This window comes from Dipodomys merriami, unplaced genomic scaffold, assembly GCF_024711535.1.
Source record: "Dipodomys merriami isolate MVZ:Mamm:240054 unplaced genomic scaffold, mDipMer1.0.p SCAF_263, whole genome shotgun sequence".
NCBI classification, from domain to species: domain Eukaryota; kingdom Metazoa; phylum Chordata; class Mammalia; order Rodentia; family Heteromyidae; genus Dipodomys; species Dipodomys merriami.
This window is the reverse complement of record NW_027204082.1, coordinates 887,191-903,098: the sequence shown is the minus strand read 5'-3', so window position 1 is coordinate 903,098 and position 15,908 is coordinate 887,191. Positions and strand designations below refer to the sequence as shown.

The following is a 15,908-nucleotide window of genomic DNA, read 5'->3' as shown; positions in this document are numbered from 1 at the left end:
AAAGACAGAGGGTCAGCACCCATAAGCTGGCTACCTGTTTTGGTAAAGAAAGTTTTATTGGAGAACAAAAAAATTATCAGCAACTACCTCCTCAGCAATTTATTACACATTGTTTCAACCAATATAACCAACATTTAGGGGAAAAGAATGCTTCAAGCAGTGTTCATGAATTTTGTAACTTAATATCACACACCCTATCAGCAATTATCAGTTTGTAAATTCTCCCCTATTGTTGAATCATTTAAAAACTGTAATGAAATCTCATTTGGAAGACTATATTTTAGTTGAGGGCTTTCAACATGCAAATACTTTACAGACTTTTTTTTTTTTGATAGAAAACAGGAGCCACCTCCTTAAGTATAGACAATTTCACATAAAAATTAACCTGGCCATGTATTCTAGAGCACACTGTAATCCACAGGTGTAGTTAGAAGCAGAAGGAAAGTCTGGGCTTTGTAATGACAGAGTGAGATGGGGTACTACAATATTTTTTAAACCCAACCCTCCACTATTATCATACTTTAGTTCCTCTATTTCCCACCAGCTTTTCCCTAAATAATATAATGTCTACAGATAGTTATTACTGCCATGTGATTATTTCATGTATTTAAAGAGATGTTGGGGATGGGGGGGAAGATGGGAAGGTGGCTCAGTGGTAGAGCGCTTGCCTTGCATGCATGAGGCCCTGCATTTGATTTCCTCAGCACCACGTAAGCAGAAAAAGCCAGAAGTGGCACTGTGGCTCAAGTGGTAGAGCATTAGCCTTGAGCTGAAGAGCTGAGGGACAGCGCCCAGGCCTACAGTTCCAGCCCCACAACCAACCAAAAAAAAAAATGTTAGGGGGAAGGATAAGAGTAATCTATGGAAGAGATGAAATAGAAAAAGGTATAGGCGGATTACTCTGAATGTAATATAATTTAGTAACAATATACACATACATATATATTGATTTTTTAAAAACTCAGTAAGGGCAGGACATCAGCACAAACCCAGATTAAGAGGTATTAAGAACCACCCTAAACTCAAACACAAAAAAATCCACAGTCCCAGGTACTCATGCCTGTATTCTAGCTACTCAGGAGGCTAAAACCTGAGGATCATGGTTTGAAGTCAGCCCAGGCAAAAACTCCCATGAGACTTTAAAAAAAAAAAAAAAAAAAGTAGAGCTATGGCTCAAATGGCAGAACTCTAGCTTTGATCACAAAAGCTCAGGGACAGTGCCCAAGCCAAGTTCAAACCCCAGGATCAACCACACCCCTACAAAAAAAAAAAAATTCATAGCAACACTGGACAATGATTATGGTCATTTTTCAGGTCATTTTGGTAACTACCATTAGAATAATATACTCAATAATCGTAAACTATAAACAGAAAGCTTTCTAATTAAACATAGGAAGGCAGTCTTGGCTTTTCTTTCCTTCCTTGAAACCAAATGGAAAGTAGAAAATTTGAGAAGGGGTATTTTTAAATGAAATGAGAAGATATCACTTCAAGTTACATATTATGATACACAACTACCAAATTTTACCAAATAAACTTGGACCAAAATGAACAGTAATGATAATAACCTTAGATCTGATATGACAGAATCTCTAAAAAAATAATAATAAATCTCAAGCCAGGTGCCAGTGGCTCACGCCTGTAATCCTGGCTACTCAGGAGGCTGAGATCTGAGGATTGCAGTTCAAAGACAGCGGAGCAGGAAAGTCCATGAAGCTCTTACCTCCAATTAACCACAAGGAAACCAGAAGTGGTGCTGTGGCTCAAATGGTACAGTGCTTGCCTTGAGCTGAAGAGCCCAGGGATAGCACCCAAGCCCAGAATTCAAGTCCCATGACCGACAAAAAAACAAAAAACAAAAATCCACCAATTTTTATCAAGTGATAGAACAATAGGAACAAGTAATAGAGAAGGTGAGAATGTTCCCCTAAATATCTGGTTTTGGAACTGGGAATGTGGCTTAGCACTGGAGTGCTTACCTAGCATGCATGAAGCTCTGGGTTCAATTCCTCAGTGCTACATAAACAGAAAAAGCCAGAAGTGGTGCTGTGGCTCAAGTGGCACTGTGGCTCAAGTGGTAGAGTGCTAGCTTTCAGCACAGAAAGGCTCAGGAACAGAGCCCAGGCCCTGAGTTCAAGCCCCAGGTGCAGCAATCAATCAATCAATGTCTAGTTTCTTACCACAGATTAAATGTAGATGGAGGAAAATATGCAATTAAAATATTACAAAATAAAATATTAGCTTTCCTTTCAATAACCTCTTACTACTGAGGGGGAAGATGTTCAAACACCTCCAGTTATCAACACAGACAGCCTATGGTAATAGGATTGTTTTATGAATGACATGAGAAACCAACCGCATAGGCCTCTTGAACGGCAACTGGAAGAAGGGACAGAGCTAACCTTCTGAGTAGGAACAGAACAGGCCCAGATTCTGTTAGCCCCATTCCTAGATAAGAAAGGAAATGGTGGGGCTGGGAAGGTGGCTCAGTGGTAGAGCGCTTGCTTTGCATGCCTGAGGCCCTGGGTTCGATTCCTCAGTACCACATAAGCAAAAAGAAAAAAGCCGGAAGTGGCGCTGTGGTTCAAGTGGTAGAGCGCTAGCCTTGAGCTGAAGAGCTGAGGGACAGCGCCCAGGCCCAGAGTTCAGGCCCCACGACCGGACCCAAAAAAAAAAAAAAAAAAAGAAAGGAAATGGCCATGGGTGCCGTTTATACTTGGTGAGACAGGACTGCATCTATCAAAGAGCAGCTATATAAACAAGGTACATCTGAAACAGATCCTAAAAACTGGAGCTGGAGAGTGGCCAAGTTCAGACATAGTGTTCAGTGCTGTCAAATAGCAAGGTTGTAAAAGAGCTCCAAGTTTTCTGACTTGACCAACTATGGGTGTGCTGTGATTGGGAACACATTGGTAGTGCAAGAGAAAAGAGGCCTGCGTTTTCAGGAGGGAAAACAAATAATCAAATGAGATCTTATTAAGATAACCTGGAATCATGAGATTAGAAGTTAGAGTAATAATACATACAGAATACTACACTTAATATATAAGAATATTTCTTCAGAAATTTGTAAGCAGGACAGTGTTAGAACTGAAGTTCTTTGGAGAATGGTGACACACACTGGAAGTATTTATCAACTGTGCCACTGGTGACTGGTATAAATGCCTTGAGGAGTATCAGGATAGCCCACCTGTTTCCCAACAGGCTGGAACTATCAATCACGCTTTCTGACTTTTGGTAGTACAGAGTAAATCCTTTGGGTGTGCATTATCCTCTTGGATTTATGGCACAGGAAACAACAAATTATGGGTGAGTAAAGAACAATCTTGTCTCTTCCTCTATCAGACACCAGAGAGACCTGTTGCCTTAAGTTTAAGAGTCTTAATTCTCAAAAGAACAATCAACTTTGATTAGATGTAAGGCAGGGCATCTCACAGCAACAGTATCAGGTAACAGAAGACAAGCTCCATAATCTTAAAGAAAGCAAGAAGATATGTCTGAGCTCTGCATTAAAGTTCAATGGGATCCTCCCCATTCAGAAAGGGAAGCTAAGAATTGTTTGAGATTATAGTAAAGCAAAGCAAGAATACATCCTTGCCCACCAGACACTTCTGTTCCATAGTTAGAATGTATAATCCTCTCACCCAACTCAGTACAAGGAATACTGCTACAAACTCTAGTTTACACCCACTAAAACACCTGAAATCCAGAATAAGCTTGCATCTCCCTGAATCCAGATACATGACATTAAGTTCCATGAGGACAAAGAGTCTAAACTTTATATGACTCCATGGATGAACAGATTATGCCACGTAGAGAAAGTATTTTATCTAAGAGATGTTGGCACTGAGAAAATGGTTGATTTTTAAAAATGGTTTTTGAGAAAAAACAAAGTTTTTCAATTGTGAACCAATGAATCTTATCTAAACATAATATATGTTAGGTGGCTATAGGGCTCAAAGGAAAGTTAGCTGATCTCAAATTCAAGTTAATGAGAATGTAAAAGATCAAAGATGAAGAGAATGGTTCTAGCTCTGAGGCATGAATTGATGAGTTTGTGTAGGGAAGGGTAATACAGTAAACTGAGCCTAAACCCACAGCCAATATTTGGCAGGCCTGGGATATGTGACAGTTTCCACCTTAAGAACTTTGATGGGGGCTGGGAAGGTGACTCAGTGGTAGAGCGCCTGCCTTGCATGCATGAGGCCCTGGGTTCGATTCCTCAGCACCACATAAGCAAAAAGAAAAAAGCCAGAAGTGGCGCTGTGGCTCAAGTGGTAGAGCGCTAGCCTTGAGCTGAAGAGCTGAGGGACAGCGCCCAGGCCCAGAGTTCAGGCCCCACGACCGGACACAAATAAAATAAAATAAAAAAGAACTTTGATGAACTCATTTGTGACCCCCATAAAATGAAATTAACTCACCTGCAGTGATGGGATGGGGATGCTAAAGATGGCTACAAAAGAGGCTTTGGATTCCTGTCCTTATTTCTTACTAATTTGGGTATAAATTACCTAAGCATGCTCATCGTATAAAATTTTAATTTACAACATACCCTTTTCTGGAAAATGTTTCATAACAATGTATCGTTTTTAAGAAACCAAGATCAATAATTGGGCATTTTACAATCACAGGACACTTAAGAACAACCCTAGTAGGGGCTGGGAAGATGGCTCAGTGGTACAGCACTTGTCTTGCATGCATGAAGCCCTGGGTTCAATTCCTCAGCACCACATAATCAAAAAGCAAAAAGCCAGAAGTGGCACTGTGGCTCAAGTTGTAGAGCGCTAGCCTTGAGCTGAAGAACTGAGGGACAGCGCCCAAGCTGTCCATGACTAGACCCCATGACTAGACCCAAAAAAAAAACAAAAACAAAAAAACAACCCTAGTAGAAACAATGGTCTTTGGGTAAAAATGTCTCAAAGTTGGCTTGCTGCTAACAAATGTACCACTCAAGCAGAAGGGAGGCTATCAGTGTATGCACATGGGGAGGAGGAAAAGGCATAAAATATTAAGGTGGGAATAGGAATTCTGTATTTGATTTTGCCTAAAAACTTCACACACACACACACACACACACACACACACACACACACACACACACACACACACACACACACACACACACACACACACACACACACACACACACACACACACACACACACACACACACGATTAATGCTAACATCTAGTTATATGACTCTCATTCTCCAATTTATTCACCCTGAGAGGCATGAAAAGTAAGCTTTTGCTCCATGTCTCCAAGAGTGCAAACTTACAAGTTGTGCTGTGTGATGGTTTCTATATTCCTCTTCACTCCGAAAGCGTTGCTGGAATTTTTCATTGTGTTTTGAAATACAAATTTCCTATAAATATATAAAACATGTTTTAGAGCAAGGGAACAGATGACACTGTCCAAAAGGAAATGTATTCTTTATCTGACTCGTGTAACTATAACCTCTCTGTACATCATAATAATAATAAAGTTAAAAAACATGTTTAATACAAGTGAAATTTAGACCTCACCAAGGTTTATTTCATAAGTTTCTTGTTTTGTTTAGCTGATCCTGGGGCTTGATCTCTGGGTCTGTTCACTCTGTCCCTGGGCTCCTTTTGCTCAAGGCTAGCATTCAACCACAAGCCCAGTGCCACTTCTGGCTTTTTCTGTGATTAATTGGAGGTTAAGAATCCCATGTTTCTTGCCAGGGCTGGCTTTGAACCATGATCCTCAGATCTCAGCCTGCTGAGTAGCTAGGATTACAAGTGTGCCCGCTTTCTAAGTTTTAATATTATAATCTATTTAAAATTAAAAAGAATGAAATACAGCCACTGGCCTACAGTCTGTTTTGACCATTCTCAGGTAAATTAAAGACACTGGCTTTTTCTAGACTGGTATAAACATAGCAAGAGATCTAGCTCTCTCTGTCATCATTGTCAGAACAAAAAGAGACCTTAGAGACTCAAAAGTTAAAAATTATAAAACATCATTATTAACTACTGCTTTAAATATATGCATACTTTAATCTCTATATAGAATATATTTTGTGATAAATTGGCAGAGCTGTGTGCTTCTTTATAAAAATAATGTACTGGGCTGGGAAGGTGGCTCAGTGGTAGAGCGCTTGCCTTGCATGCCTGAGGCCCTGGGTTCGATTCCTCAGCACCACATAAGCAAAAAGAAAAAAGCTGGAAGTGGCGCTGTGGCTCAAGTGGTAGAGCACCAGCCTTGAGCTGAAGAGCTGAAGGACAGCACCCAGGCCCAGAGTTCAAGCCCCACGACTTGACCAAAAATAAATAAATAAATAAAAAATAATAAAAATAATGTACTATAATATGATAGTAACAATGCTTAATCTTCAATTATTTATAACCTTTCTCTGGTCCAGGGGGCTACATGTTGAAATAGCCTTTTTTCTCTTTTCAGCATATGTTATAAACAGGGGTTTCACTGTGATATGTCCATCATACATATAATGTACAAATGCCCAGTGGAAGAAGTTAAGTTAGTAAGGAATATTTCCCCTTCACACCTTCACCACAAACCAATAAGTCCTACTGACCTTCTACTTCTTGAAAGAGCACAAACTGGCCATTTCTCAGAACCACTTTTTTACTGCTGGTCCTGTGACTTGAATTCAGGGCCCTTAGCTTTTATACTCAAGGCTGGTACTCTACAACTTGAGCCACAGCTCCACTTTTAGCTTTGTGGTGATTAATTAGAGATAAGAGTCTCATGTGCTTTCCTGATGATCCTCAGCTCTCAACCTTCTGAGTAGCTAGGATCATACTCATGAGCCCCCAGTGCCCAACTATGAAGCACTCTTTTGTAAATGTCATCACTCTGAATATCAAGGATTTAGAAATATGACTCATGTTAAAAATAAGTAAGTAAAAAAACCTTTACTACTAAATGAGGGCTGAGGTCAGAACCAGGGCTGATTAAATGATATGTAGCCACATTAAATTAAAAGGTTAACAGGAAATATAGAACATGAGATTCTTTAGTACTATTAAAACTCCTTAGGAGAGTCACCCTCAGGGCTGCTAAAAGCAAAGAACACATCACCATAGCTGCTGGAATTCATTTAACAGAGCAATACTAGTAGAAATATAAATGTTTAATATTATGAACTGAGTAATAAAAGAGGTAATGCTTATTTAATTTTTAAAATATTCAAGTATCAAGTGACAAATCACGTTAGAATTAATTATTAGACTTGGATCAGGGGTTAAGAAATGAATAAAAGATTGGAATACCTTTTTATTTCTGAGGTAGGCTTTCTTGGCTGAGACTCGTCCCCGTCTTGCTTCCAGCTGGCGTGCCTTCTGCTGCAGCTTCTGCAGCTCTTCCCTCTGTGCGTGCACAGACGCTGCCATCTCTTCCTTCTCCAGCATGGCCTCCATGCTTTCATAAGTATCATAGTATACCACTTCATCTCTTTTTTCTGTTATGGAGGAGCAACAAGGGATTGTGGTTAAGAGTGAGCTTCTCTGTAAAATGGTAATAAAAGGAAATACTCCACACAGATTGAGTGTATGCCAAGCATTTGTTCTGCAAGTGTCTGGCACATTCCTTATAGCACCCTGAAAAATTCAAATTGTTTAAAAATTGAGACTGTGGATGAAGGATCTTTACAAAATAACCTACAAAGATAACCAAAACTAATATATAGTTGCCCTACTGATTCTACTAAATGACCTTTCTGACTTCCCAGACTTCCTCAAAAAAATTTGTTTAGGCTTTTTAGAAAAGGACACAACTGCCATTCATATATTTTCTCCATGCAATACTTTTGTGGAGTTACATAGTCAAATGCATAACCATACCTGATATAAGTCTTTTGATGCTTTCCAGTTGTGCTGTCAATAATAACTCTTCACACTTCAATATTTCAAACTGTACTTCATACAACTGAAGTTGCAGATCATAATAATCAGCTTCTAACTGATCCAACTGAGCTATAGCTTCTGTACCACCCTGCAAACTCTGCATCTGCATGGAAATAAAAACACTTCTCACTAGTAGAAACAAGATAAAAGGTCAGGGTATTATAAACATTAATACTAACTAAAGAATTCATCAAAATACAATTGCTCGGGCTGGGAAGGTGGCTCAGTGGTAGAGCGCTTGCCTTGCATGCTCAAGGCCCTGGGTTCGATTCCTCAGCACCACATAAGCAAAAAGAAAAAAGCCAGAAGTGGCGCTGTGGCTCAAGTGGTAGAGCGCTAGCCTTGAGCTGAAGAGCTGAGGGACAATGCCCAGGCCCAGAGTTCAGGCCCCACGACCAACCCAAAAAATAAAAATAAAAAATAAAAAAATAAAAAATATAATTGCTCTAATAAACAAATATACAGGCAAGAAATCAGACTTTTAAGCCAGATACAGCACAGTGGAAGGCATTACTAAAGCAGTGGAGTGTGAGGCCAACAGGGACAAAGAAAGGACTCATCTCAACAAAGAGACCTATGCTTAAAAATATACACATGCACATGTACAATTATGTGTCATACCATGTAATTTTGGAAATATGATACAAGTTTTTTTATCTTTCTATCACAACTCATTTATATTTAGAATAATATATTCCTACTGCCTTGATACGTGTCAATGGTTGCTCTCCTCAATATCAAAGTACACACTAAATCATGTAGTTACTCTGTATGTAAGATATATATAAAGATGACAGAGGCTATGTTTACCAAACAATGGTAAGTTAATTTACATATCTGGAACTATGCATTGTCTGATAGGGTCACAGCTAGGCATCTGGAAACTGCTGATGAGGAGGTAGGGTAAAGATAAGAATACAAAAATCTTTGCAATTATCTTTAAGTAAATCAATCAGGGTCCTAGACTGAATCTAAGTAGGAGTCAGAAATTTATGGGCAGGGTTCAGGCAGTGGTGGATAGTCATACAAAGGCTTCTTTACCTGTAGAGACAAGAATTCTTTTACCAAGAATTTGAAGGAAACCACTAAGGTGTATATGTATTTCAGATATCAGTTCCTAGTGTATTACCTCCATGGATTTCTATTTAGCTCTATGGAGAAAAAAACTGTAAGAAGAAATTTGAAGGGAGGAGTTTTCTGGTATGAAATTTATCAGACGAAATAAATAAGCATTCTGCCTAGAATATAGCAAAACTTAAGCCCTAGGAAACCCCCAGCATAGGCATCAGTATGCCTTCAATATAAATAAGTAATGGTGAAGTGGCCTATTTTGTCTCAAAGGGTTTCACATGTATCTGAGTAGTAATACTAGCAAAGATGGGAAGAAAGAGAAAACAAAAAGATAAATTAGAGAAAAAAAAACCCAGAATACCAGGAAAATATTTAACTAGTAGTTCTAGAAGAGCCTAGGGCAGCAAAGAGAGTGAATACATACTGCTACTAAAAACAAAACAAAACTATTTTAAACAAGGTTTTTGCTTGACAATCTAGGTATCTGCTCACATTTGCCCAATGACTAGAGAAAAACATAGAAAAAAATTTAATTATTTTCTATTTCAAGTACCTTTAACAAAAATTTTGACATTAAAAAAAAAGCAATGGTTAGGTTCTAGTCTTAAATATGCTGTAGTGTACCATTCTAGATCCTGCTAAATCTGTTTAATAAATTTTATAAATACTAATTAGTTCCATTATAAATCAGGAGAGATTTTTGCTGCATTAGGAAATATTTTAAAGTAACGAATAACAAACTCAAAGTGAGTTTGATTCCAAGTGGCGAGGGAAGAGAATGCCAACTATGGACATAGATGATTTTCAGTCTTCCATTAAATGATACATCCCTTTCCATACCATCTTAGGGCTCCTGTCTGGCCACGACTCCATAAGATGCATCTTCCTCTGTTACCCAAACCTACATTCACTGTTAGTGTAACATATAATCAGGTAAAATACCTGTATTTTCTAGGTAGGGAGTTGGATAAGCTTACTTATGAAAATCAGTCTAAAAATATTCATATAAAATGTTCAGGCCTGGGTGTCAACTCTTCTATTAACAGTACTATGATTCTCTCTGGCTTGCAATGACACTGGTTCACAAGGTTCATGAACTCTGCTATCTTCCCCCAGCACTACGGTTGTCTCTCCTGTCCAATCCTTTGACTAAGGGGAATTGTCAATCCTTTACAGTATCGAACACTATTAATTTCCTCAACTGCAGTACTCTGATCATCAAATATCAACTGAGAGAGGAAATAGGTACTCTCTTACTAGTAGTAGCCCAATCCCTAATTTTCAGATTCAGTAAGTTTTACCCAGAGCAAGAGTCCAGAGATAGATAGATTCTAAGAAGGACAAATACACATCAGAGGCAGATGGGCAGACTAGAGCCCACTAAATCTCAACTCTTGAGGATTATAAGGCAGTGACGGTCCCTAGAAAAAGGGCCCTGGATCATCCCTGAAGGCTGATTGTAGGGTCAGAGTACATAGAACTTTTAGGAATATAAAACTAAAAAGATAAAACTTGTCAGAGAATTCTGACAAGGCAAATGGTGCTCTGAGGTTTAGGATTCCTTCAAGCTAAAGGTAAAATCTTTAGTATAAGGTATGAAGTGTGTGTGGGATGGGCACCCTGCTCCAAATTGTCTCCCTGTGACATCTAAAATTTCCACACAGGTATTTCCTATCCTTAGCTTACAGGCACAGAACTAAAGGAAAAGGAATTGTAAGTGAAAAGAGAACTAATTCAAGACAATGGAGTTGTGCAGAACAGATAGGTGTCACATGGAGGCAGGGATCACTTGGGCAAGGGAAAAGCCAATAAAGAAGTATTAAGTATTCAAATGAAAAGCTGGCTACCTTAGAGAGAGAAAGAGACAGACAGGAGAGAGAGGAGAGAGAGGGAGAGAAAGGGAGAGAGGAAGGGAGGGGGGAGGGGGAAGGATGGAGGGAGGGAGAGAGAGAGAGAGAGAAGGAGAGAGAGAGAGGGATTGAGTCCTTCAGCTTGAACTCAGGGCTTGTGTATTGTCCCTGACCTTTTTGCTCATGGCTAGTACCCTGCCACTTGAGCCACACTTCCACTCAGGCTTTTTTGGTGGTTAACTGAAGACAGGATTTTCGCAGACTTTCTCCTGAGTAGCTATAATTATACAAGCATCAGCTCTACTTCTAGTCTTAAACATATACCACAGCACATTAAGATTAGAACCTAACCATTGCTTTTTTTTAATATCAAAATTTTTGTTAAAGGTACTTGAAATAGGAAATTATTAAATGTTTTTCTATGTTTTTCTATATTAGTCATTGGGTAAATCTGAGCAGATACCTAGATTATCAAGCAAAAGTCTAAAGTATTCTCCCTTTATGTGCTAATGTGTTTTGTTTTGTTTTTTAGACACCAAACCAAACACTTCCCAGTGAGACCTCACTGACAAAAGATGGAGTTAGGCTCAATTCTCCCATGTCTACATGATGAATGTTTTTTGCCACTAGATTTTATTAGAGTTCCATTTTAACAGTGTCATGGATTTTGCTGGACTGTCCCTCAGCCTCCTGAATAGCTAGGATAACAGGCATGAGAAACCACTTCCAGGTGGGAGTACCATTCTTAAAAATACGGGGAAAGAAACAAAGGCAAGTGTTTATGCAACCTAACAAGGAAATATATGCCAATTCTCCACCATCTGAGTTAAAGATTGTAGTAGTAAATTGGGAAGTGAAGGTCAAAAAGAACTTACACAGGAGTGGTAATCACTAGACACTATGTTGAAAATGAACTACACAGGGGAAACAAAGGAGGAGGCTACAATGCTTGATAAGAAATGTACTCATTATCTTGCCCATGTAATTGTAACCCCTCTGTACAGTATTTTCACAATAAAAAAAATTAAACATTAAAAAAAAAAGAAAACGAACTACACAATTTGTGGGTGGGAATGAGACGGGAAAATTGGAGGAAAGGAGTGACAGTGTCCAAAAAGAAATGTACTTTTTACCTGCCTTATGTAACTATAACCCCTCTGTACATCATACCTTTATAATAATAAAAGCAATTTCTTAAAGAACTTATGAGAACCATGCACAACATAAAGGGAGAACCATGAAGGGCAATCTCCAATGAAGACTACTCTTTCAGAGAGAAAAGGAGATTGTACCAGAAAAGCCTGAGTATAAACAGATTCTAACAGTAACAGCTGCATAACGAGATAATAATACAAGTTGACAGGATTATTCACAATTTCATATTTCACAAACTGAAAATGAGATTCTTTGATGTCAAGTTTAACCCCACAATTCATTTGTAGGAATCATAGGAATGTATGTATATTTATAATCCTTATCTACTCCATGTAACTGTTTCATTAGAATATTTATACTTCTCTGAATGTTACTTGTTTAGCTTTCTAAACTTTTGAAACACTTGGAATTCTTCTAAAACCCTATGGCTGGGGCTGGGAAGGTAGCTAAGTGGTAGAGTACTTGCCTTGCATGCATGAGGCCCTGGGTTCAATTCCTCAGCACCACATAAGCAGAAAAACCCGAAGTAGCGCTGTGGCTCAAGTGGTAGGGCTCTGGCCTTGAGCTGAAGAGCTGAGGGACAGTGCCCAGAGTTCAGGCCACATGACCAAAAAACAAACAAACAAACCCTATGGCATTTCAAGGATTTCAGATAAAAGCATATATGTCTGCAGCATAAAGGGCTATGCTTCAGAATTAAATGAGATGGTATGCATTAAGTACTAAGGAAGGACCTAAAATTTTGTATTTTCCCTTTTGTAGCTGATACATTACACACATGAAAATCATTCTTAAGTATCTTAAATTTAATTTATAATCCTGAAGTATTGTCATTTGAGGAAGTTTTTCATTTTTCAAATAACCTAGAGGGACAAAATATGACTGACATTTTGAAGATCTTGTCCCATAATCTAAATCACAAGGTTGAGCTTTATTATTGTTTTTACTGCTAATGCATTTGTTTAGGAGTCTAGGATAGGCTTAATAATTCACATTGGCTGTAAGTCTCATAAGCAATGTGGGCATCTTAAATTAATGCTAATAAGCTGATGTTGTATATATACATATATTATAAATAATACATATATACATATATGTATTACATATAATACATATATATATATACATACATACATATGTGTGTATATATCAAGCATCTACTTGGTAAGAATGACTAACTGGCAATTTTAACAAACTCTTTGAAGATTTCAACCATAAGCCAGAACTTGACTATTTCAGTAATGGATTGTAGCCAAGAGAATATGATCTACAGATAGTCATCTCAAATCCTTAGGCTCCATAACAGCCCTCTTCCTTCCTTTACAATCTTAAGCCAATGTGTAATGAGGGCACATTTCTGAACAGTCAGAAATCTTCTCTTGGCAGCTCTCTGGCATGCTGCATTGCCAGAACAACTCAGTGTCAGTCAGGTCTCAACAAGAAAGTAAACCAACATAACAAAAGTAGCATTCTACTGTATAGACAATTTTATGTTTAATGTTAGCTCATGCCTAAAATCCTAGCCACTCAGTAGTCTACAATTTGAGGACCCAGCTTGGGCCATGAGGAAAAAGCTGAGCTAAAGCCCTGGGTTCAAAACTTCATTAAAGGATGCATGCCTATTTCCTCTCCTCTCTTCTCTTCCCTCTTTCCCTTCCCTCCTGTCCCCCTCCCTCCAAACACATACTTTATTAAGTCAGTGTCTCTCTTTCCTAGACTGTCCTTGAACTACAATCCTCCCAACGATGCTGCTTGCAAAATTTGAACTCTTGATAGGAATATAGAAAGCTAACCCCAATCTACTTTTTTGTTTTTTTGTTGGTCAAGGGCCTGAACTCTGGGTCTGGGCACTGTCCCTCAGCTCTTCAGCTCAAGGCTAGCACTTGAGCCACAGCGCCACTTCTGGATTTTTCTGCTTATGTGGTACTGAGGAATCGAACCCAGGGCCTCATGCATGCAAGGCAAGCACTCTACCACTAAGCCACCTTGTTTTTTAACCTCCTTTCTTACTTTTCCTTCTTCATATCATTAGACTGACTCTTCCTTCCCTGTCTAGGCTTTTGTCTTCACCTACGCCTCTCTGGTCAGATTATAAATTTCTCCAATGGTGCACCTTGAATCTGATGAATCTGCTCATTTCACTACACTCTAAAACCTCTAAACCCAAGGCAGAATCTTGTTCATGCCTTAAAAAAATCTTAATATAATGTGTGGCCAGGAGTAAGGGTGATTCAGTTTTTTTATTCTTGTTGCCCATTGAATACCTGGGAAAAACACAGTGTTTTGTTAGTGAACTAAGGAGGAACACTTGCACTGGATAGAAACGCAAAAGGTGAACCTGAAAGTATTGGGCCTGAGTTGCCGAAAGAACCATGATCCCTTACAGAACTGCTAGGGAGAAATAAAGTTTGGTTTTAGAAATATTCTGTGTAGGGCTAGGAAGGTCGCTCAGTGGTAGAGCGCTTGCCTTGCATGCATGAAGCCCTGGGTTCGATTCCTCAGCACCACATAAGCAAAAAGAAAAAAGCCGGAAGTGGCACTGTGGATCAAGTGGTAGAGCACTAGCCTTAAGCTGAAGAGCTGAGGGACAGCGACCAAGCCCAGAGTTCAGGCCCCACAACCGGACCCCAAAAACAAAACAAAACAAAACAAAAAACCAGAAATATTCTGTGTTGACAACAACCAAAAAAAAAAAAAAACCAAAACAGCCAAAAGGTCATATGTTTGCTACAATAAACTTAATTACCTCAAAGTTGAAAATGGAGAGGAGAAAATTTATGTAATTCAAGCATTTTCTTGCATTTGAAATATTGGAACAAAGCATACTGAATAGTTTAGATTAAAACAATCAAGTCCTACTATATGCCATCTAGAATACTTTCTGAGGCTTGTTCCTCATGCTAGTTTTAATCCTGAACCATAAAATTTCCTTACTTCAAAATATACTATACTTCTTGCTGGGTGCTGGTAGCTCATGCCTGTAATCCTAGCTACTCAGGAGGCTGAGATCAGAGGGTTGTGGTTCAAAGCCTGGGCAGGAAAGTCCATGAGACTCTTATCTCCAATAAACCACCAGAAAACCAAAAGTGGTGCTGTGGCTCAAAGGCTAGAGCGCTAGCCTTGAGGTAAAGAGCTCAACTCTGGGCACTCAGGCCCAGAGTTCATGCCCCATGTGATTATAAAAGCTATGGACAGATAACTAATGTAGTTATTTAAGTGCCTTTTTGGTAAAACACAATCTGTTCTGGCCAAGTTTAATCATAATAAAAAATATAGGTGTGGGGGGTGGGTATGTGTGTGTATGCAATCAGGACTCTGGTTGTGCTGCCCCCCAGCTTTTCTGCTCAATGCTAAAGCTTTACCCCTAGAGCCACAACTCTACTTTGCTGCTTGGTGGTTACCTGGAGTTAGATTCTTAATTGGTTTTCCTGCTCAGGTTGCCTTCAAATTGCAATCCTCACATCTCACCCTCCTAAGCATCTAGGATTATAGACATCAGCCCGTGGCATCTGGCTAAAATATAGTATTTTAAAATAATGGCACAGGAAGCAAACAAAAAATAGTAATATCTAACAAGTTCAATACTCTGAAATATGACTGGCATCAATGGTATATTCAGTACTTCATTGTGCACAGTAAGAAATACAAAAAGAAATACAGGGGGAGTTTTCATCTTTCTATCTCCATGAGGTTTACACTATGTTTACCCTTATGTCACTTCTGCATCCTTGCCCCCAATCTTAATAATCCTTGAAAAAAGTGCCTAATCTTTTTATTAAAAACATATCTAAGATAGAGTTCAAAAAATCAATGCTGTTTGGTCTTATATATGGTGAGCAATTTTTATGTTCCATTATGGTAACTGCATTTTCTAATTAAGAATTATTAATAATATATTTAATAAAATGTCATTGAATGAAATATTAAAAACTTTGTCTTTAA

The 15,908-nt window shown here is 38.7% G+C and overlaps 1 protein-coding gene across 1 annotated transcript in view; it reads right to left on the bottom strand.

Moving 5' to 3' along the window:
- Positions 1-15,908, bottom strand: part of LOC138837137 (junction-mediating and -regulatory protein) — a 78,779-nt gene that overhangs the window by 17,544 nt on the left and 45,327 nt on the right. The window contains exons 5-7 of the mRNA XM_070035927.1: positions 7,828-7,993; positions 7,258-7,445; positions 5,280-5,366 (exon numbers count right to left, since the gene is read on the bottom strand). Coding sequence (XP_069892028.1) covers positions 5,280-5,366; positions 7,258-7,445; positions 7,828-7,993 — 441 coding nt within the window. The remainder of the gene's footprint in view (positions 1-5,279; positions 5,367-7,257; positions 7,446-7,827; positions 7,994-15,908) is intronic.